Source organism: Tyto alba, unplaced genomic scaffold, assembly GCF_018691265.1.
Source record: "Tyto alba isolate M040663 unplaced genomic scaffold, T.alba_DEE_v4.0 Super-Scaffold_21, whole genome shotgun sequence".
Lineage (NCBI taxonomy): Eukaryota > Metazoa > Chordata > Aves > Strigiformes > Tytonidae > Tyto > Tyto alba.
In genome coordinates this window covers 20,754,673-20,778,027 of record NW_024881295.1, presented here as the reverse complement: position 1 = coordinate 20,778,027, position 23,355 = coordinate 20,754,673, and the positions used below count along the sequence as shown (strand labels likewise).

At 43.9% G+C, this 23,355-nt stretch overlaps 1 protein-coding gene across 1 annotated transcript in view; it reads left to right on the top strand.

Annotated features, from left to right (window-relative positions):
* The window catches only part of TMEM178B (transmembrane protein 178B), a 223,274-nt gene that overhangs the window by 188,246 nt on the left and 11,673 nt on the right, over nucleotides 1–23,355 (top strand). Inside the window, exon 4 of the mRNA XM_042795278.1 lies at nucleotides 16,780–16,917. Coding sequence (XP_042651212.1) covers nucleotides 16,780–16,917 — 138 coding nt within the window. The remainder of the gene's footprint in view (nucleotides 1–16,779; nucleotides 16,918–23,355) is intronic.

Genomic DNA, 23,355 nt, shown 5'->3' with positions numbered 1-23,355 from the left:
ACTGTTTCTGAGCTGATCGCGTAGATTTAACATAGAAAGTTGTCTTCCTCTAGTTCTTAAGTTTTTTGTCATGAGAGATGCTGCACACTCAGCCAGTCCTGACTCGCGCGGTGCCGTGGCGGAGCCCTGCGTCACGGAGAGCAGCCTCAAGGCTGCTCTGGTACCGGGCAAGGAGGATCGGACACCTACAGCAGGTATGCGCGTGTCTCCACGTGCAGCACCTGGGCAGCGTGGGGAAAACGTCAAGGTAGCTTGGCAGGCAGCTTCCAGCTTGCATTAAAAACATCTCTGATCTACGTCAGCGTCACAGCCTCGGCCTTTAAGGTGAAGGCATGAAGAAAGGCTTGTAGTATGGTGAACTTGCTGACTTCCGAGTGCAGCCACTGGGCCATCACCCAGTGAAGGAAACAGGATAGCAGTGCCTTCCGCAAAGAAAAGTCCCTTGGGTGGAGATGTTACAACACCACGCATCCTATATCGGTATTTCTAGCCTCGGAAGCTTACTAAAACTCTCCTCTGGGGCATAGAAATCAAGCACACGTTTTGCGAGGTGGGTTTTGATCACTTAGCTATCTGGTCGTTTCAGTATGCTTGTAAGTAATTAAACTTTATATGGAGCTCATATAAACTGAAGTCAAGGATCTGACTAAGTACGGGGATATTTCTTTTTTTCTCAGTGAAACTAGAGAGTCTGTTTCACGGCAAGTTCTTCTGGATCATTGGGTAGTTTTGTGAAACTGCTGTCGAACATCGTATTTATTAGGGTTGTGCACAAATACCTGATGTTGTGAATACACTGCATACATATATTAATCTCACTTTTAGGTTGCAAAACATTTATAACTGTCATCTCTTCCCCTGCCTCTCTTTTTGCATGTCTCCAAGCACATAACCAGCCCTGCTTCTGGCTGACTGATGAGGCAGGTAGGGTAAAGTCAGGTAGCACCCTTCGTTTTCATGTTGCTGTGCAGCCTGCAGACTTCAGAGACTGTGCACAGGGACTTCAGTTTCTGGGTCGGTGGGTATATGGTAGTGACAATAATCCAGTTTGGAATGGCAGCTGAAAATTTTTTGGTATGAAGGAATGCCGCTGGGGTCTGTTGGTGGTGTTGAGGGAGTCGCTTGTTGGTTTTGGGTGATCTCAGATAATCTTGTAGAATGTACAGTGGTGTCCTCAGGAATCAGGGCCCTTCTGTGCTGTCTGCCACGCAAGCAGCAGTCCCTTCAGAGACCTCAAGCCGCATCTCATGGCCTCACGCTGCTCTGTTGGACTCTGGCGCTGTGGGCAGAGTGCTGCCTGCAGGACTCTGCTGCATTAGCAGCACTCACTGTTTTCCTTACCAAAAGTCAAGGGGAGCTTTCCTCGAAAAGGTAACAGGTCCTACAAGACCACATACAGCTGCAAGATGTTTTTATCCTTCTACGCTGTCACTCAGCATGCAGAGGCTGCTTAAACCGGCCAACTTCCACTAATGTGCGGTTATTTCTCAGAAAATCTCCCACGGTTGCACCAGTTTGGCGTGGGCTTTTAGAACGATAACAGCAGCAGGAGTGCTAGTGCTTGCCGTAGAAAAATCTGCTGCTAACCGGTGCTTCCACTGCAGCTGCCATCAGGGGAGCTTGCGCAAGGATAGGTCTTTCCTGAAAAAGCTCAAATAGCAGCACAACTCATTAGGGGCTCAGGAACTCAGAAAATGAGGCTCTCTGAGGGCTGGGAACTGGGTGCTGGGCCAGGGAAGCCCTCTGGGAACTGGGAACAAGCTGACTTGAGCAGAAAGCTTCAGATTAACATCTCTGGGCTATTCTGTGTCACCAGCATTGCTAGAACAAGGCAGGGGCTCGCTCTGTCCTGTGCTATGTTTGGAAACCCCAGTTGCTTGCAGAGCTATGGCCAAGTAATGACTAAGTCCCACTCTTTTTATCTGATGAGACCAGGTAGTCTCACATGCCAAGTTGGATCCTACCAGTTATTTCAGATGAAGCAATGTGTTGCCAGAAGCGGGCAGAGCTAAATATGGCATACTGGCTCTAGAAGCAACTTCACGCCGTTTCCTGAAGTCTGACAGGTGAATGACTTCAGATCGAGCACACCATGGTGAAATCCAGTGTGCTCTCTGTCACAGCTGCTGGACATCCTGCCCTTCTGACCCCCGTCATCCTCTCCATCCCATCAAGCACAACCCCTTACAAATGTCGTGCTGGTAGCAGTCATCTATATCCCACAGCCACATGAAACACCCACGCATGGTCCAGCCTTGGCTGCCGTTCCCTGCCTATCAAGTGACATTACTTCAGAAAGGTCTTGGGCTTCACACTTCCCATGAGCTTAGTTAAGACAGTGGTCCAGCAGCTACCTTACTATTATTTCTTCAGCACAAAAAACACTTGAGGAAACACGTCTCAAAAAATAGTAACTCTGACTTTTTCATCAGACTCACTGTTCCCAGCCTGTGCAAAGACCCAGCTCTCTGAGGTTGTGCTTTTGGTGTCAGTTCACCTCCATCAACTGCTGCTGAGCAGTGGCTCTCACTATCCTTGCTTAGGGAGCATTACGGCATTTGTTAGAGCTCTTTTGGGCTCCACGTTTGGCTCAGTGCTTCTGGAGATGGGAAGGGCATGCCCCATTGCCTCTCAGTTGCAAGCTCGGGTATGCTTATCTGGATCCTTGTGCTGCCTCCCTTCCTGATCTGCCCAGAGGACCCACATCATCATAGAGAAAATTCAAATAAACAATTATATTTAAATAGTAATTTTGCATCACTGGTTAGCCACTATCCTGGTTTGGGCTGGAACAGAGTTAATGTTCCTTTTTGGTAACTAGAATAGTGCTGTATTTTGGATTCAGCATTGGGTTTGGTATGAGAAGAATGCTGATGGCAAACTGATATTTTCAGCTGTTACTGAGATTTCAAGGACTCTCCAGCTCACCGTGTCCTGCCCGTGTGCAGGGGCACAGGGAGCAGGGAGGGAGCACGGCCACAGCACCAGACCCAAACTGGCCAGTGAAATATTCCATATCATGGAATGTCATGCTCACTGTATAGAGGAGGGATGGTGGGGAAGGAGCTCTCTCTCTCTCTTCTGGAATTGTGATTGCGGGATATTGGTATTTCGGGGTCACTGGCCGGGAACGGGCTGGGGGTTGGTCAGTGGGTGGGGAGCAATTGCATTGCGCATTGCCCGTTTATATTTCCTATTGCTGTCATTGTTTTAATTTTATTACCATTATTAAACTGGTTTTATCTCAACCTGTGGGTCTCCCTTTACCCCTCCAATTCCCTCCCCCGTTCCCAGGTGTGGGTGAGTGGCTGCGGGGTGGTTGGCTGGCTCAAACCATGACAGCCACGTGTAACAGTTAAACCGTTGCTGCACATGACTATTTACATATGCGTATACAGTGACTCCATCTCCACGTTTTCAACCGAGGCATCAGTAAACCATGCTAAAAGCCACAGTCCTCTGTTTTCAGAAAAAAAAAAAAAAAAAAACAAACTTATTTCAGTGTTGCTGAAAGGGGGGTGAGAAAGAAAGGGAGTGATCGCAGCACCACTTACCTCACCATGTAGCAACAACTGTGCCTGGAAGCAGAAACCAGACATATCTAAATGAAAGAATGGGATTGTCTTTCTAACAGTGGGCTTTAATTAACCACCTGAACAAACCGCTCAGTGCAACATTTTTCTTACCTTCATCTCGTCACATGACAGCTGGACCACTTTCTGGAAGTTAGCTTTTAGCCGAATATTATGGGATTCAATATAGAGGCAATTTGGGGAAGATGTGTGGTGTGTGATACGTGCACCGAGTCAGCTGAGCCAATCTGTGAACTGTCAGTGATGCTTTGTGCAGATACCTCGAAAAGTAAATTCAAAGCCACTCCACAAAACAGTGTCGGAAAATAGTTGTTTCCCTACGGCTGATCACATTGGTGGAAATATTGAAGGTTCCTTGTTAGAGTAACTGCCGAGTCCTGTGACATCTGATGTTAACCAGATAGTCTGCACAGATTGAATGCTGTGTCTCATTTCCCTTCTGCTAGGAAAGACTTTCCCTAAATTTGCCATGTGAGGAGAATCTGTTGGGAGGCATCTCAAGCTAGACTGGGCTTAATGGGTGCCTAAGGCTTTTTTTTCTGAACACATATTTGCTGGGGTACATCCAGCTGTGGATATGCTTTTCCTTTTTTGCTGTGCATAACATCTGTGCAGTGGTCTTTTGTTTGGCTGGTTGGCAGTTTTCTCCTCCTTCCCCCAAGCTGCTTTGGCTGCTCACCCAGCTTTTTACCAAATTGTAAATTTATATTCCTTCTGCTTTCGGCAGGCCCATATGTGGAACTGTCAAAATGTCACTGGCATCAATTGTGAAAGGTTAGTGCCACATTATAGTCAGCAAGCTTATTAACAGGGAAATGATTGGGTTTTGGAGAGGGGGAGGGAAGGACAAATGGGAATCCATTTTCCAGGCACCTGCTCCTTCTACTAAACATTTCCCCTTGTCACATATATATTTTCAGAAAGTGGTTGCCATCTGCATAGGAAAAAATTAGCTAGAGACCCCAGGAAGAATGAGGCTGCTCCTTGTGAGATCCCGGCAAGCTGGGAGGGGGAGGTGGAGAGGCAGTAAGAGCAAGTTGGCCAAATTTGTTCGGGTATTGAGTGACAAGAGATGTTCATCTTCATCGACCCAGCGACTGGAGACAGGATCATGCTGCAAAAATTGGGTCTGATGGGAACCCAGTGTCAAACTGGGAGACTGTGGATCTTGGTTCCATGATTTCAGCTTGGCCCAAGAAATAGTCATGATGTTCAGCTGATTTCCCCAAGTTTACAAGTGCCTGTATACAGACGGGAACTACCATTTTGCTTATTTTCTCCTCTGTGCTTTTTTTTTTTTTTTTCGGATTTAATCAGATTGTATTCAAAGTCACCACTGAAAAAAAATCCCATATATATCACAAAGTTTTTATCTGTCCAAGACATTTTTAGGGCTTCTGGTACCATCACTGCAGAGAACCTAGCTCACAATCTTGAATGAATTAATCTGCAAAACAGTCCGGTGAGATGAGATTATCCCAGTTTATGAGAACTGAGGCAAAGAAAGCCTGACCTTTTTGCCGTGCAAGTCTGTGAGACAGCAGAGAGTAGTATCTGCATCTTTATAGACTCTCCGCTAGTACCTGGGTCACCGAACCATCCTTCTCATGCTTCATTTTTCCCTTTGGCTTTTCCACCTTGTTTTCTTAAAGTCAACCTAATGTCCACCTGGAAGCACTGGAGCCGTCCATTACAGAGGCAGGAGGACGAGGAGGAGGAGTGCCCAGACCCTGCCAAAAAGTTAAATCTGTGTTGTGTTGCTACTCTAAGAAGAGCCAAAGCATGGTGTAGGTGCTTGTCCCTTGGGTTTGCGCAGAGCTGCTATTCCACAGGAACCACTGCCTGGCTTTTGGACTGCAGCTCACAGCTAGTGCTAGCCTGATCTAGATTCAGCCCAGTGACCTAAAGGTGAAAGCCACCAGAGTCCTTAGCTGAGCCTCTGGGGCACCAACCCTCCTTCATTCCTGATTATTCCCCTTTTGACACGGCAGAAAAAGCCCTCGAGGTGGCTGATAGCATACTGCGGGGAGGGTGATATGTGTCTGACCTTTTCTGTAGCAATGAGCTTGAAAATTAGGTGGAAAAAAAAAAAGGAATGAATATGAATAATTGGGTTGTCCTGGGGATTCTTCACTGGCGATGAAGCCTTTTGTGTCCTGGAATTAGAGCGAGCACCATGTGCGGGTGGTTCCTTGTTGCTCCCTGAATGATAGATGAACTTTAATTTCACCACTCACGACAAAAAAAATCAAGAAATGGGGATTCTGTGGCGGATACAGCCAGTGAGAGGCTCCTCTCTCACAAGGCAGGAACTTCCCTGCTCTGCTCCACGCTCCTGCCCGTCCTCCTGTATGGGAGCCGATGGGCAACAACTGGGCTGTGGGGCCCTTGCATGTGGCAAGGCACCCCAGGGTGGGCACCTGAGACAGAGAGGAGGCAGGGACAACCAGGCGAGGGCAGGAGGTAGGGAGAACTTGCATGCAACATGGGGATGTTGCCTTTATTCTTTCCAGCTTTCCACCTCGCCGCCTGCACGTTGGGGATTTCAGCTCTCCTCTGGTCAGGAGACGGCTCCCGTGTTCTTGTTCTTGCTGCCTTTCCTGCAAGGCAGCACTGTGCAAAACACCAGGTCCAAATCTTACACGAGGTTTGCGGCGGTTGGTGCCGAGCCCCGGGCACCAACGCGCAAGACGGGAGCGTGATGTCAAATGGGGGGGGTCAACCTGCGGACAGCTCCTCTTGCCCCAGGGCTTCTCTCCAAACCCTCCAAGCACAGCCCCCCCAACACCACCCCCCCAAGCCCCCCCTGACTCCTCATCTGTGAGCGCTCCTCCGGGGACACCCCGGTTAACAGCGCACGTAACCAGCTGGGCTTCGGTGCCTTTCGGGGGAAGCACACGGCCCTGGTTTCTGAACGGTGCCCTGAAGGTGCAGAGGTGTCTAACAAAACTTTGGGGGGGCCCTGGCGGTGACTCCAGCAAGGTGAGAATTTCAGCAGGAATGTGCAGCCCCCCCCACCCCGGGCACCAGGACCAGGCAGGAGAAGACCTGGGCTGTCTCCTGCAGGCTCAAGGGGCCCTCCCTCAGAATATCTCAGCTCAAAACCTGGGGTTTGGGCAATTAAGCAGCCAACCCCCTCCCCCCCCCACCTCCTTCTCGCGCCAAGCAAAATTTTAATGCACTTCCAATTTCTCTTTTTAGCACGCACAAAGAAAAAAAAAAAAATTAATAATCATCTATAAGAGAAGTTCTTTTCAGACAAATGGAGGAGCATTCAATGCTGATATGTATTTTTCCCCACTTTTAAATGGTATCTATTTAAATGCAGATTTTCTGGTTTCCTATGTGGAGCTTGGAAGAAACGCCTTTCAATTTAAATGTTAATAGAAGAGTAAACTTCAAGATCAAAATTTCTCCAGAAGGGAGACTGTTTTCTCACAGCTTTAAATGTCTTTCTGTACTTCCTCGCTCCTTATCCCCCATCCTCCTTCCTCTCTTCCCAGCCCCCACCCCAACCTCACTTGCATGAAGCATTTTTTCTTTTTTTAAAAACAGGAATATGCCTTTCAGAGTTCCTGAATGAAAATGTTTAATGCTGGGGTCTGTGGAATAAGTATGTTTGAGCAGAGTGCTGGGGCACTGATAAAGCAGAGATACCATCCCTCCACCTCCAGCCTTTTTCATGCCGGCCATTTATCAAACTTGCTGCTCTGAATGCTTTATGACGGGATTATTCTCCGGCTTGTGCTGCATAATATTGCACCAGTGGTTGGGGCAGGGGCTGAAAGGGAGGAAAAGCCTTTAGGATAATGTTTTAGTTTTTCCTGAATGTGAGCAAGGCTTTGGTGCTGGGCTGGGCAGCACAGGAGGGAAGTCAGATGAAGATGGAAGAGTGTAAAACAGAGGAGGCATTACCAAGTCTCTCTCTTCCTGTATTACCCCTTCTGCTCCTCTTGTGGTCCATTCCTGCATACCTCCAACTTAATTTATCTTCAGGTGGAGCTTAGGCTAAATCAACATTTTACAAATGGCCCTTAACACCACCTGAAACAATTACGTTTCTTGCTTCCAGTCACGCTCTATCTGTCATCTTTAATACAAACTTTTCTTTAATATTCCTCGTCACTCTCTTCCATTCCCCATCTGTTTTTGTCCTCTCTTCTCTCCTCACTGAAAGAAAAAGGGATGAAAAAAGTGTTTCTGTTTTTACTTCTTCTTCCTTCTGGCCCTGACAAGCCCTGGCCAACTTTGCGAGAAGTAGTTCAAGAGATACTAACTGAAGATTAAACTTTAATAAACTTCCATGTTTGTGGACATGTAGATACTGCAACAGTGGCTGTCATATAAAAAGCAGAGTGTAACAGGGCAGAGTCTTCTCAATGTGGAAGGAGACTTTTGTAAACTAGACAATAAAGCCATCACTATATATAATATGATAATATGATATAGGGCTTTCTGTACCCAGGTTATTTTTGAACAACTATTACTGTACTCTGTATGTCATTATTATCTGAAGGCCTCTGAGGAAAAAGTAGTGAAGTGACTTCCCTGGCACCCCTGGGAGACAGGAGAAAGTCTGATTTTCAAAGGAGAGCTTTGGAGCACCCAACCCTCCCGCTGATCTCAGGGACAGCAGAGCTCACTGGCCTCTTCACTCTAGGTGCTCAGTCCCTTGCAGGTTGGGGTGCTGGAGAGACCACTTGCCCCCAAGGCATCTCTCGGTGCCTGTGACACCCTAGCAGGGCTGTGTGGTGAAGCTTGCCCCAGTGCTGATGCCCTGCTCTGCATTTTCTCCCGTGCTCTGTACCTAGTTGGGGGGGGGGGTTGGATAAATAGAGTGGTTCAGTCTTCAGTGGCGTCAGAGCAGCATTTCTCACCAGCGCTGAAAGCACTTTACAATGACGGCTGTCTCCTGTGCCCTGAAACCTGGAGCCCATCACAGCTTTCTTCTAGACCACTGGAGAATGCAGGAAAATTTCCATTTAGAAAGCTGGGCTTTCTGCCTGGCCTCTCCCACTGCTGCAGGGGCTGGATGGTGCCTCGCATCCTCCAGGGACGATCCCTCTGGAGAGACCGACATGGTGCTGAGGGACTGTGTTGCTCTTCCTCCCCAGCAAGATCATACTTGTGGTGTGGTGGCTCAAAGGAGAGGACACTTAAAGTAAGAGGTGACCAGCATAATGAAGTGTGTACTCCCTGGGTTCTTCAACAGAACGGGAAGGGAGAAAAATGGAGAAAGCACAGCTATGATCTGATAAAAGTCCCAAAGTTCAGATTGAAATTGAGTAGAAGCCTTTTTATTACCTGTGCCTCAAATTCTTTAACACCTGCACAATCCGTAAAAGCTGTGTAACGAAAAGCCTCTTGGCATGGCTACAACTGGGGAATGTTTGCTTTGTGTGGCCTCGCCTAGCAGGAGCAGAAAGGATTAAAGTTATGAATATGAAGAAGGATGGCCAAAAATGCAGGTGCCTTAGACTTTCTTCCCTGTTTCTAGGGAATGAGAGAGGGAGAGGAGGGATGAAAGGTTTGACTGTGCAAATTACAAGTGTACTCTACTGGGATCGAAGCTTGGAAATGTCCCTAGATGATCACATATTGCAGTGCTAAAAGCCCGTATAGTAAATCTGAAGGGAGAAAGATTCTTCAAGATCAGTTCTTGAACGTCACTGAGTAAGTAGAAATTATCAAGTTCAGGTACTTTCTGAGAAAAAAGATCTTCTCTCCAGAATCAGAGAAGGGGAGGGAATGGCTTGGAGTAGAGTAGGGCAGGATAGGGTATGGTATAGTAGAGCAGAGTGGAAGAATGCATTGACATAGGATCAGTTACTCTGGTCCAATACATCAGGGGTTGTAAGGGCAAAGCTTTTGTTTCCTTCCTAGCCTGCTGTCACTCAGATTTGAGTAGCAACACAACAGATAATAAAAAGTCCTTTTTCTTCTCTGGCCAAAGTTTATTTTTCAGCAGATGGGGAAGTAGGATTGGGGCAGAAGGCTGAACCCTGCTATGGGATGGTACTCGCAGCCGTCTTTCTTCCAAGACCTAACATAGGTTTTCTGCCTTCTACGGTAGAACTGCATCTCATGTGTTAAATTTCTGCCATGACAATGACTCCTCTGTGCACTGACGTCTCTAATATCCATATCATAAAATCTCTTGAAGACAAATCCATCTTTTCAGCCTCACAAGACACTTTTTCTTGCCTTCTCCCCCCTGGTCTTAAAGAAGCTCTGTTTCCTTCCTTCTCTATTGCTTCTTTAAATCTCTCCCTTATTATCTAGTGGTTCTCTTTTGTCTCCTCTCTGCTCTACATGAGCAAATGGCAAGAGTAAGGACTTCGTATTGAAGATGCAGGTGGTGCTTTCAGCCACTGCAGAATTTCATGGGCCCCTGTAATTTTCCCAAATACTGGAGGAATTGCTTTCAGACAGCAACAAACCAGCGTGTGACCTGGTCCAGACACCCCCTCCCTCTCAGGTGCTTTACGAGAAGGTTCACCTGAGACAAGAAATTGCAGTGTCGTGTGGAATCTGCTATTTGTCAGCATGAACCTCTGAAGGTGTGTCATCCTTTGTAGAAGACAGGACTTAATTCCCTCCTCTGATTAACTGCTCATGTGACTCTGAAGTTGTGGGATTCCTTATGAAGGAAGGCAAGCAGTGCACAGCTGGCACCTTCCTTTTACGATTGTTTCTGGTTTAAGTAACGGTAAGAACACTGGAAAGCTCTGATGGAGGAAACCCAGATGGATGGTCTGTTCTGACAAGAATAAACCATACTTCAGGATGTCCATTCTACACCCTGTCCTGAGGGACATGGTGCCAAGCACAGACCAGCGTGTGGTCACAGCCAGTTTGTGAAGCTTCCTATCAGCATTTCCATAGAGGAGAGTTCATACATGCTGGCAACCAAACGCTTCATCACACAAACAACAAACTCTAGTTAAGAGAAGGTGATGGGCTTTTCTGGTGTAGAAGTTACGCGTGTATCTTACAAACACCACTGCAGCTCTTGTGATAGGAAGGCTCACCTAAATCCTTTAGAGTGCCAGTTTCTCTTTTGGTGAGGGTCTTCTGCTGCTCTTTCTCTCAGGGTTTTGTTTTAGTGTATGTGCTTGTGATGTGTATTTTTTGTGTCGCTCCCTGGTGCAGAATACCTGCATATAAATATAATCCACTGTTACTTTTTGTTGAAGCGGGTTGCACTCACTGTGACTGCGTTAGAATAATCTTTAAACTGAAGACTGGGTTGCCACATGATTCAGTAAAAGGCACTCAGAGATTTTAACTTAGTCTCAGGTAGACTCATACATATTTTTTTCTTATCTCTCCATACCTGGAGCAGAAAGAAAAGATTAAAACCTCACTCTCTACTTGCCAGCCTCATCCAAGATGCAGTTTTAAGCTGTGCAGAGAGAATCGTAAGAGACAGAAGATGCCACTCAAAATCACCTGCAGTAATACTTGTTCGTTGTAGCTGGGAGCTGCTAGGGCTGACATTCAGTAAAATACTCATCTGTTCAATTTTACATCTTGTCCCCCCTGTAGTTTTGGGGTGAGGTAAGAGAAGGGATGATGTCAGAGAACGTACCCCTGTGCTGCTGACTCTCTGTAAGAGAAGTCATTTAAACAAAGCTTAGCGAATTCTGGTAAATTGTGCTCTTGGGCTGTGTGCAGTTCTTGAACAATTTCCAATACATTTATTTGTTTGGAAAAAAAGATGATAAAGCGGTGATTTAGACTCTTTTCAAGTACAGATGTTTTTAATCCCACACTGGTAAAGACAAATGAGGATGAATCTAGTATAGGAGAGTACAGATCAAAGTAACCTGCAGTGAAAGATTACGCTAAAGAATTATGCTATCCCAGTCTATTTCTGCTTGTGGTGATACCGTATGCTGACATTTGGTCCTAGAGGGGCATAGAAATACATTTGTGATTTCCTTTTCAGTTTCCCTTTTTGTTGGGAAATCTCAGGGAAGAACGGCTCTATACCCAGAATGTCTTCTAGGCAGTTCTAGCTATTCTGGAAACAGACTTCAGGGTCCTTAGTCCCCATGGACCTTTCTCTATTGGGAAAAGAAAGGAGGAGATGTAGGAAGGACTATCTGAAACACTATTTGCACTTTCTGATGGTCTGATAACAAGCACTATAGTCTGATCTGGTAACAAATGCTTGAGAACAAGCAGTTCTGAAAGCAAAAGCAGTGCTGTGTGGTTAAAGGGCTGACCAGAAAGCCTAATAATATAGATTAATTTATACACTCCTCTACAAACTTTTCACGTAGCCATGGGCAGGTTGACTGTTCTCATCTTGGTTTCCCTATCTTTCACAAGAGGCTCATATTTTCCTTCTTGTTTGTGTTGTGAGGAAAGAAATTTCTAATATTTTGGAAGTATTATTAAGTCCTCTGTGGAAAGGAAGATAGAGAGGCATTGCCAGGAAGACCGAGCCCTTGCTTTAGAAAGATGACTTGCAATTTCAAGGAAGAGGACAGAACATCAGAAGTCAAAAAGGCATATTGAAATTTTCAAGAAGCTACGCTGATTCAGAACATGTTATGTTTGCAGCTGCTGGGGTGTGAAACTTCTTCCGCGATGTGGCGACCAGCATGAATTACTTAATTGCTCATAACAAATACAGATGGACAGAAATCAGGGTGAAATGAAGGGCAGGGACATTTGCAGATTGACAGAGAGAACCTTCCACTACATGCTGCTTGGAAATAAATGGATCTTAATCAGCTCTTCTGCCTTTCTTTATCTTCAGAAAAGCTTTAGAGTTAATATATTCCAGCGGAAGACTACAATGCTTTTAGGAAATGCATGTTGTTTTATGAGAATCTGTCTGTATTTTAAGGAGGTTGCCTAAAATGCTAATGTTTCTCTTTTCATCATGATTCATGAAGCTTGTGGCTTTCAAATTTACCATTTCAGTTTCAATCATGGGAATTGGATTATTTCATTCCCTGTCCCTTCTCTGGTGTTATCAATCAAGAAATTTCTTGTTTCCAGCCTACATGAACATGATGCCTGTATTCCTTGCCTGATGAGCCACGTTGTTTTTGAGTCAGGATTGAGTTCCCTGCCTATTACGTGCAGCAGCACCGGTAGCAGTGCTAGGCATGGAAAGTACTCCCAGTGGGAAGATATTCACACATAGCTTTTAGTCTGTTAATATAAAAAAAGCAAAGGGGATGAAGATGGTGTCTCTAAAACACGAGTGGAAAGGTCATATTGCACTTTCACCCACAGGTGATGGTGATATCTAAATCCATGTAGTAAATCATTGAAACTAATGGTCATACAGGCAAGGCATTGAAAATCAACTTCTGTATTATAGAGAACAAACAATGTAATACCTTCCTTACGTGTGCCCTGTACATTTCTAAAGGTTTAGGTTACTAGCTGGTGGAGACGGGGGTTTCATAGTACTCCTGCAATCTGTGCACTTTGGTGCAGTGTGAGGACTTGGGATGGATATCCAGGAGAGGATCAGCTGTAGAACCAGCTAAGCAGTGCACATGATTGAGCTAAGATAAGGCATGCTCGCTGTTGCAGTTGTTGTTTGGCTGCATATGACTGAACAACGCATTTTGCTGGCATAGTCACTTCTTCAGTTGATTGGGATTGTCACGCCACGATCCCGAGATGCTGTAGTTACTCAGAGAGGTTTCTGAAGAAAAAAAGAGTGTAGAGAACCATTCGTTTCATAGTCTAAAAATAAATAAAATCAATTTCAGAAAAAAATAAACACCCCCACCGCCACCACCCCCGATGTGCTTAAATGTCATAACTTTGTATTACATGACAAAGAATGACCCTTTTAACCTTTAAAGGATGTATTCAGGAAAGGTCTTATCATTGCCAATCAAACTCAGACAAAACCCCATCAATTCATACTGATGAGCTCTTGTTTATTTATATGTCATCCCTTGCTCCTAAATTATTAGAAGGAATTTATATATTGCCTCAAGTACACAACATTAATCTTTGCTTTTCTGCTGTCCTTTCCATGTTGAGCACCACAACAACAGAACAGTAATCATAAAAAGTACCACTAATAGGGGTTTGTGTCCAGACAATATATGCTCCTGTTCTCTGGCCTTCTCCTCACTAAATAGCCCAAGGGTAATGATTCAGTTACATATACTAACTACTTTCCCACAAAAGAATCACTTCGAATAGACTTGTTCCCGGCACTGACCTCAGCTTCGTGTGGGCTCTGACAGGTGAGCAGCACCAGGAAGATGCTGTTGGACAAGCACAGGCTGTTTATGAAACCAATTTTGTAACCCCCCTTTCCCAGCACTGTCATTTGCAAAGGCTGCCCTCAAGGAAGGTTATGGCAGGACAAAAGACAAGATGATTTTGAATAGAAAAGAAAGTTTATATTTTATTTATTTCAGATAAGCCCTAATGGATGGTCTTGTGAGGAGCAGATGTGCGACTGGCCTAAACTGTGGCAATCTTAAGCCAAGCCTACTGAGCTTGCAAGAACTAAGATTTCATAAAGAATTTCAATTTTGAAGTTTTTAATATGTGTTATTAAGTGTCTGTCAGAGGTTAGCTTTCTGTTTTGTTTGGGGTTTTTTTAAGAGGTAATGTAAGCTCAGAATTAAGATGCTGATAGACTTCACTGTGTTGTTAGAAAGGGAATTTCAGGTTCCATCAGGAAGAGAGGTCAAGTGAGACAAACTTCAGAGTTGTGCCTGGAAATCTTGGTCCTGCTAATTTAACTCTTCCGTTTAATGGCAAAATTCACACTGATTTTAGTGGGGTAAAAAACATTCCTTAGTTTGGTATATAGGATGTGGGGATGCTTGTGTTGCCCGGTGGGACCTATGAAAATTCGTTCCATCAGCTAGTCATTGGGGTAGGTCTGAGGAGTTGCTGGCATCTTGCAGCTGAATAAAGCTATTTAAATTCAGCTCATTTAAAGCAGGTTGTTAGGGTATGTTTCCATTAGGACAAGCAAGAGCTGTTACCCAGAGCCAGCAGTCGCAAGCTAAAATGGAAGGGTTTTGTAGAGCTGACACAGACAGCTGTGCAGCGCTTCTGAGAGGCGTGTTGTGCTGTTATTGAAGATGACATGAGAAACAGTAAACATTTTATGTTTTTATCTATCTCTCAAATTGAGCCCAGGCCTTCACAGAGTGAAAAGTTGGAAGACACTGTGCCATCAAAGATGTTTACATTTACTGCTTGCTTTAGAAAGCACTCTAAGAAATTCCCAAGGAGCAAACTAGTGTTGCCTATGGGAAGTAAGAGTCTCTGCAGGAAATGCATTTTTTTTCCTTCACCAGACCGCCTTGAACATATTCAAATTCTTTATGGGGAGTTTTTGTTTGTTTTTTTTTTTGAGTGGGACAGTCACAAAACCTAAAATAAAAATATTTTTTTAAGATGTGTATCTTGTTAAAAGGGTCCTGGTGGGCTGAAGGCCTGGTAATCTTTATGCTGTCAGAGGGACTCCTTGCAAAAAACAGTGATAATCCACAGGAACTTGTTATAGTTTCAGGAGACAGGTTGTGTTCTGCAACTCATTCTTGCATAAGAATTGCTATAATGAACTCAGTCCTGAGTAAACTGCCTTCCCTTGAATCAAATCATTTGGTCCCAACACACGTACAGACTTTGTGGACACTTAGCATTTTGGATAAGGATTTTTATAAATCTCTGATGATTCTAATTTATTACCGTTCACAAATTTCACTGAATCTGCACTGCTGGTATTGGTGGTTCTTTTGAACCACTGTGGGGAAAGAGTAAAAACTAACAGAAACTGAAAAACAGTCAAAGGCCAGCCAAGGAGAAAAGCTGCTGCAGAGACTGGTGGATGATTCACGGTTTTCAAATCTTCCCCCTGTCATAAGCATTCTGTTTCTTCAAAGAAAGTGAGATCATTGCTATGCAAAAAAAAAAAAAAAAAAAAAAGTTTCAAGAAGGAAACAAATGTTTGGAGAGCTGACTTGGCTAGAATTTTCCCTTCACATATACTCTTGACATATCAGTGCTTAAACTTTCTATGCGTGCATGAGGGGGGGACAGGGAACAATCAAATGTTAGTAAAGATGCCCCATCTGTTCCGTTATTTGAGCGTGTAAAGATGCTCTTTAGCTCTCATAGTCCTTGCTATTTTTGTTGCCAGGTGGTCTCCCTGCCTAGATTTCACATCAAAACAACTGTGAAGATTTTTTTTCCCCAGCACATGCAGGAGGAGGGATCCCAGTAGTCCCATCCTTTTTGCAGCATTTTTGCAGAAGGCAAATATGCGATATAGCCAGGTCTTAAATGAAGTGTTCCTTACTCGTTTATTTATGAAATAAATACAGGTCAACCCCAGGCACCCATGTCAGGTGTGGTACTCAGTCCCCACCTGCAGAGCACAAAATGCTTCACTCCAGCCTCCTACCCTCCTCCCACTCTCCGTGCTCCCTGGAGCACTCAGAAACGTCCTTGTCAAAAATCATCTGACAAGGTCACCATCCAGATACCAGAGAGGAAAATGAAGTGTCCTATGCCCCAGCCATGTACCTGCAGTGCATTTATTCTCTCTGATACCAGGATGTCTGCATGCCTCAGCATCCTGGAGGTGCTGATTTTCACACACACCGCCTCTGGACAACAAGGCACTATGGCCCAAACTACACATGGGAAGCTCAGAGGGGCACAGTGACTTGCCCAAGATCATGCAGGGGATCACAACCAAGGTGAATCCCCCATCGTGTCTGTGCTGGAGCAAAGCATAGAGACTGCTTTGCATATCGGTTCGAGCAGGTACATCCGTTGGATGCAGTGGGGTAATGGATGGAAATGAGAAGGCAGGATTTAAACAGACGTTGTGCTGGTACCCAGAGACTAGAGCTGTTAGGCACAGAGTTGCGCTGAGGCCATTTTACAACTTCTAATTCCCGAGAAAATTGTCACAAGTCACTTGGGTGCATCTGCGCTGAACTTCATTGTGTGGTGAAATGGTCACCAGCTCTTTCTCCCCAGCCCGAGCTAGTACCTTAATTTTTGGATTGCGCTCCCTCTGAACCATCCTTACTCAAATCATCCTGGGTCAACACATGCTGAAGATCTCACAGATCAGTAGCATCTGGAATTAAGAATATTATGAACCTCTGATGATGCTAATTTATCACTGTTCACACATGCTGTTTTTCTGTCTTCCCCACTGCAGATCTGCGCAGGATGACAGCTGGCTTCATGGGCATGGCTGTGGCCATCATCCTCTTTGGATGGATTATTGGGGTGCTGGGGTGCTGTTGGGATCGAGGCCTTATGCAGTATGTGGCGGGGCTTCTCTTCCTCATGGGAGGTAAGGATGTTGATGTTTGAAGAAATGTGTTTTTCTTGTTGTTTTCATGTTCCCCTCTTTCCACATGTCCCTCCTTTTCTAAATCACTGAAAACATGCCTTCAGAGTTGTTTTGGGTGATCTGGACTTGGTTTCATTCTGAGCTCCTTCTGGTGTACCCCAGTGATGGCCCAACAGTACTTCTATCACAAAACAGTGTCCATAAATCACAGGACTAAAAATGGCCTTCTGAGTTGTTTAGTCCAGTGCAGTATTGTTGCAAGTAGCACTGTCACCCTTAAACTTAATAAGCTTAATAGATTTAGTAATAAAAATCTGAAAAATATGCAGATATTATTCCCACCACTACCCTATTCCATAGTGGGACACTTTACTTTGATAACTAGATACTGTGCTCAAAGCTTTAGCCTATATTTATTCCTCATCAGTTGTTCTTGAGTCAATAGTAACCTTTAGTTTATGTGTCTCTTTTCTTTCTCTGATGTACCTATGAAGAGCAATGGTATCTTCTGTTTTCCTTTTCCCACTCTACATATGCTATTTCTTGTAGACTTTTCTCTGTAAAACCAGTTACAAGTCCAGCAGCCCTTTCTGCCACCTCTTCTTGTTTGTACTTGCCTTTCTCAAATATGGATAAGAAGGACCATTCCCAAACAAGGTCTGATCAATGCCTTGTATAAGTGACATGATGGTTCCCTTTCTCTGCTGGAAATCGTATGCCTGAAGTATTCTGTGGTTGTATTTGCCTTTTTCATGATGTCTCACACTGGAGATCCACAGTCATCCTTCTGTTGGCTAATACATCCAGGCCTTTTTCTTCTTTTGAAATTTCCTACTGATGATCTCTCACTTTTCAGCAGGCGTTCTGTTTATTACTCCCCAGGTACATGCCCTGGCGCTCTGTGCTTTTGAGTTTCTTCCCATTTCTACTATACCAGCCCTCAAGGTCATCCAACATTTCCTGTGTAATGTTCCAGCCTTTTTAACTACAGAGGCCATCCAACATTCTGCCATCAGCAAGTTTCATGGCACACAGCTACTTGAAATGAAGGGTGTGAGAGTCAAGTCCCAACCACAGCACTTGGGTGAATGTCTCAAAGTGAACAGCATCACTTCTGTTCTCTCTTCTTTTCTCTGCTGGTGGTTCTTGTTTGCTGGGGTTTTGCCTCCCAGGTGGATCATCACTTCAATGCATTTGGTAGCCCGTTCGTCTGTACTGCGGTGTGACACAGCTTAAGTGTGTGAAGTACAGCAAAGCTTCTGTAGTCCCACAAGAGGAGTTAAGTGCTCGAGTAGCAAGTATTAATGTTCCAGTGCTATTGGTGTTGGTGACAGAGACATTAGGGCTCTCAGTGCCCACAAACACATTTGAAGTCTTGCCGGTACCTTGTGCAAGCACACGCTGGTCTACGTGTGGACGTCTGCAAATGGTTTGTTGTGGGTGTCAGTACTTTATGGGCAATGGGTCTGCCAAATGGGTTTGGTATTTCTTGTGTGATTAAAAGCTTAGTTTGCACAGGGGGACTATTTTGTTCTAATACGCCATGACATTCAGATTAAAACATTAGGACTATACCAAATAAATACGGAAATCTTAAATTTATTAGAATCTAGCTAAGTCTTGTTTACTAGTTGGAAATCGTCACTATATATGGGAGAATTCCTAGTGCAGCTGCAGAGATTACTTATTGGCTTAATGTTACTTGTTTCTCGGTGATTTGAAAGATGTCTGATAAAAGTTTTCAGGTGAAACAAGACTCAGTGTAACCATGCATAACGGGATGGGTTACTCATAGCTTACAAAGCCACCTTTTGGTACACTCAAACAATACACACATTTCAGTAGAGACAGATCCAAGGTCATGCAGCTGGAAACAAAAAGTGTCAGTCATCCTCGCAGAATGAGAGTCTGCCTCACAGAAAGCAGCAGCTCTGAAAAGGTCTCTGGGATCATGGTCGCTGGGATCATCCAGCTGCAGAGGAGCTCTCAGAGCAATGTAGCTGCTAAATGTGCCAGTTTGGATGGGAATATGCAATAAGAGCATGAGGTAGGGTTATCCCTGGGCAAAACAAAACTATTTCTGGACATCCTAATCTGGTGTTCGTACTAAAGAAGGACGTGGAAAGGTTGGAAGAGGTGTGCAGAAGAACTACAGGAATGACTCAAGGTCTGAAAAACGAGGGAAACTCATTATGCCACAGAAAGCCAGTTGTTTGAAACTGTTTAACAGAAGGTTCATAACTGACTCGAACACAGTGTGGAAGTACCTGTGCAAGGAGGAGCTATCTAATAGTAGCGTGCTCTTTGACTGCATAGACAAAATAATATCAAGGTCCAGCAGTTGGAATCTGAAACTAATTGAAATGAGAGGCACCAAATGATTCTATCTGCCAAATTCTGTCAAGATGTGTGATATTTTAATAAAGATGTGTTGGGAGGAGATCAAACTTATTTTCTGCTTCAGTGTAGACACATGGAACAGGGTTACAAAATGTTACTCTCTTTCTTGTTTTGCACCAGTCAGTGGCAACTGCTATACTTTTCCTGATTTCTTTTAACAGCTAAGGTACATAAAGTAATATCTACAAACTGAAGCAGTCAGTTAGTAAAATACACAACTAGAGCCATCTAATCTAAAAGTCAGTAGCTGTAAGTGTTTCCAGACTGTGTCATATGTTACATAGCCATTCCTTCTACAGCCAAGGCATCTTTTAATTTGAAACTTTTTATTGCTGGATGGTGTTTGAATACAAAGCAGTTACTTCTGTCATGACATAAATGTTGTGACCATATCATCCTGTTGGTCCTCAAAGTGCACGGAACCAGAGTGCCTCTTAGTTTTGCCTAATTTTTTCTCTGATCCAATAATGGAAAAAATGCTTTGGGAGGTTTACGACATCTGACCTAACGGCAGTTGAGAGGACACTGTGTTAAAATGGTAGCTATGTAATCAGCCTGAAATTTAACTTTCCCTTCCATTTGCAACACCACTTGTCTTGGCTATGTTTGTAGCATTTGTTCTGCTTTAATTTCTAGACAAATATCTCTTCTGTAATGCTTAAACATTCCTGTCTTACCATATCTATGGGTTTTGTCCCTTATTGTCCATAATTCTTTGAACAGGAAATCTCAGTGGAGCACTAAGAAGTGTGCTGTGATAATCTAACAAGACCAGACGTGATTTCTTTGGACCTCTGGTTCTTTATTATATTTACTGAACAGTCTTCTTGCTAGTCCATGTGGCAGTGCCTAATAAGGACTTGCTTTAGTGTGCTTGATCTAATTTCTCAAGCAAATTGCTGAAATAAGTCATTTGTGAAATGCAGGCCGTTAGCTGTTATTAGCTCATCTGGAATCCATGACATGTAAACTGTGATTTAGTGTGTTTTACACTGTTATTCAGCATGTTTTGTAACAAGTTAAAAATTATCAAGAATTCATCTTTTCTGTTTAGTCCAAGTGTATCTGTATCAACAGCAATCACAGATCTCTTATGGTTTCCAAAGTTCTTGTGCATAATTTTCTGTATTTATTATAGAATTTGTAGTTTGATTCCTCATCTTGAACGACAGCATTTGCCTGACCACAGCAGGTTTTTTTTCAGCCCCTCATCTTGTACAGAGCTAGATACTGCAAATTATGTTTAGCATTTTTGACCTCATTTTGAATGATGGTACTATTTCATAGCCTCCTGTACCCAGAGTTGCACTATCTGCTGTAGTTTCATTTCAGTATCGTCGGTATGGTTTTATTCTGCAAGGTGGGGGAATTTCTCTTTCTGAGAGTTTCCCCATTTGAAATTGTGCTCTTAAGTTTCACTAACACTAGTTCATTTTATGCATCTTATTTGAGACTGTTTAATTCTATTACAGAAGTGGGTCATACTCAAATTATACATGACTCCAAGCACATGCTCTTGCAGTTTCTCGTGCTTTCTCTACATGCAAATTGTTGAAAATCTGTGCACCAGTAAAAGCTCCGTGCTAAGCATGCCGTCTAGTAATTTTGCAATTTTATAATAATTTCTGGAACCTAAGAAGCATCTGTAACACTACTCCCAGAAGTCAGAGTCCTGTGACAGACCTGATGCTTTCATCAAGTACCTAGTAGTAGTCTAAAAGGAGTTCAGTTAAACATCTACCTGAGGAATTGCATGTGGGGCATTTGATATGTTGTGTTTTGACCAAAGTATATTTTCTTGCACCAAAACCATGCTTTTGCTTTTTGAAGTCTAGACGTGATCTCCTCATCAGTTCCCAGGAAGTAGTGCTCACATTTTCTGGCTTTGAGGAGTTCTTTTGAACGTATTCGATCCTTTGACTTGTTTGGTTTTACTATGATGGCAAACCTGTCGATGCATTTGGTTGTTGTCTTTAGTTCCTCAACAGTATCTAATATTATTGCCAGGTCAAGGTCAAATTTCAGTTTTACTTCCAGCTCCAAAGAGGTGGGAAGCCATGAATTGGCACACTGGCAACTCTACCAAAGCAAATTTCCGTATCTTCAGGAATCCCTCCTTTCATTTCTTCATCAAGTTGTTTATGGATATTTCCTGTATCATGATAAGCAGAGAAGCTATATATCCATCTAACTATTGGGTTTTCCACCTCCTCTCCAGTGCATTCATTCATTCATAGGATTTTTTTGTTTCAGCATCTCAGATTCTGCTAGGTTGATTGTCCTTCCACAACCATGCAAACCCAGCCTCAGCACACCTTCTGTTATTGTACTTGCTTTATAAAATCAGCTTTTAAAGGCGATCTCTGATAGCCTGCTGTTTTCCAGGTTCAGCTCTGATTTAATTTCAGTCAGCTGTTTTGAAACATCACGTAGTTTGCTTTACTTCTAGTTTGGAGGGCAGGGCTAACTTTGTACCTAAATGCTCCAAAGCCCTTTTCCTTCTCCTCAGTGCCTGCCGTGGGGAAAGTGGGGTGGCAGGGCTGTCCTACGATGGCACGCTCCAGTGTTCCAGCAGTGGTTGCATCCTCCCCTTCCCTACCTGGTGCCACCTTCCTACTGAACTGCTATCCCTTGTCCCAGCTGGAAATATAAATGGAACTTCTAATGTCTTGTTCTGGTACATGCTTCAACACAAAATTAACCCTGGCCAAAGCTACATCACTTGCCTTTGTAAATGTATTAAAAGACACACGGAGAATGACATTTTATCAGCCTTATCAGAGCTCTGTCTTTCAGCTGCACATTCATGTATTTTTCTCCTGTGAGTCTGTAATTTGTATTGAGAACACACTTCGGTGAAGTAGTTAGGGGTTTTACTGTGTGCCTAACAAGGCAGCGCTTCAGGGAGAGACTTCTGCATTGTCTTATTTGGTTCCAGATTTACTGCATATAAATGCAATAAATCACCTCTGCATTTGTTTACTGTTTCACCTGTTCTCTTCACTCTTATCTGGTCTCTGCCAGTTTTGTCTCGTGACATGTGCTTTAGGATCACTTCAGGGTTTTTTCCCCATTTGCTAAGTTTCCTTAGAGAAGCATATAATTTTACTAGCCTTGCAAATATTCATTATTCTTTGCAAAGTCAAGTGTGTTTCTTGCTGTAACCTTGCTTTGAGCCAATGATAAATTTTTCCATTAATAATTCAGTCTCTAATTAGTCTATTTGGAAATTATTCCAGCTGCTAAATGCCCTTATTCATGTGATTTAGCTTCACCACGCAGATCTGTAATAAAATGGTCTGTAGTCTCACATAGCAGTTCATGTCTTGTCTTTGCCTAGTGACATTTTTGCATGAAATACTGGGCTTGGGGCTTTGCCTGGGAGTCGGAAATCCCCTTTTTTACTAGCACTGCAAGGCCTCAAAGCCTCGCTGTACACGTATAGCAGTGCTAGGGAGTTTTTCCCCTCTGATTTTCTGCCCTAGCATTTGCTTTCAGAAACATCGGGAATCTCTTTCGTCTACTCCTCCTCCCTTGTCTCCCGTGATGTTCTGCCAGACCTGGGGATTTGAACACCATTTGCCACCTCCACTTCTGCCGTTGATTTGGGTTTCTTCTGAGTCACCTAAGAGTGCTGCAGAGACTTTGCTCTTTGTATCCCATCCATACTCGCAGGACTTAGGCCAGGGTTACAAAACCTTCAAACCTTTTCCCACAGCAGAGGTGAACATCTATTCTTTCCAGCACTGGCTTCTGCAGCAGAGATAAGCAGGCAGGAAAAATGGGTGAGAGGGAAGAAAAAATAAAGTTATGCAGATGTGCTGGCACAATTTAAGACTTTATTTCAGATATGCAAGAAAGTTGGTTTATTAAAGAACAACTGGCTTATGAATGTATGAGTGCATTCTGCTTTTATACTCTAATCCAGGGAGAAACAACCTTTTCTAAATAATTTCCATCCTCCTCCCTTCTCAGAAATATTTCCAAAATATTCCTTCCCTCAGTCCAGGAGTAACTCACCAAACTGCTTTGTTAGCT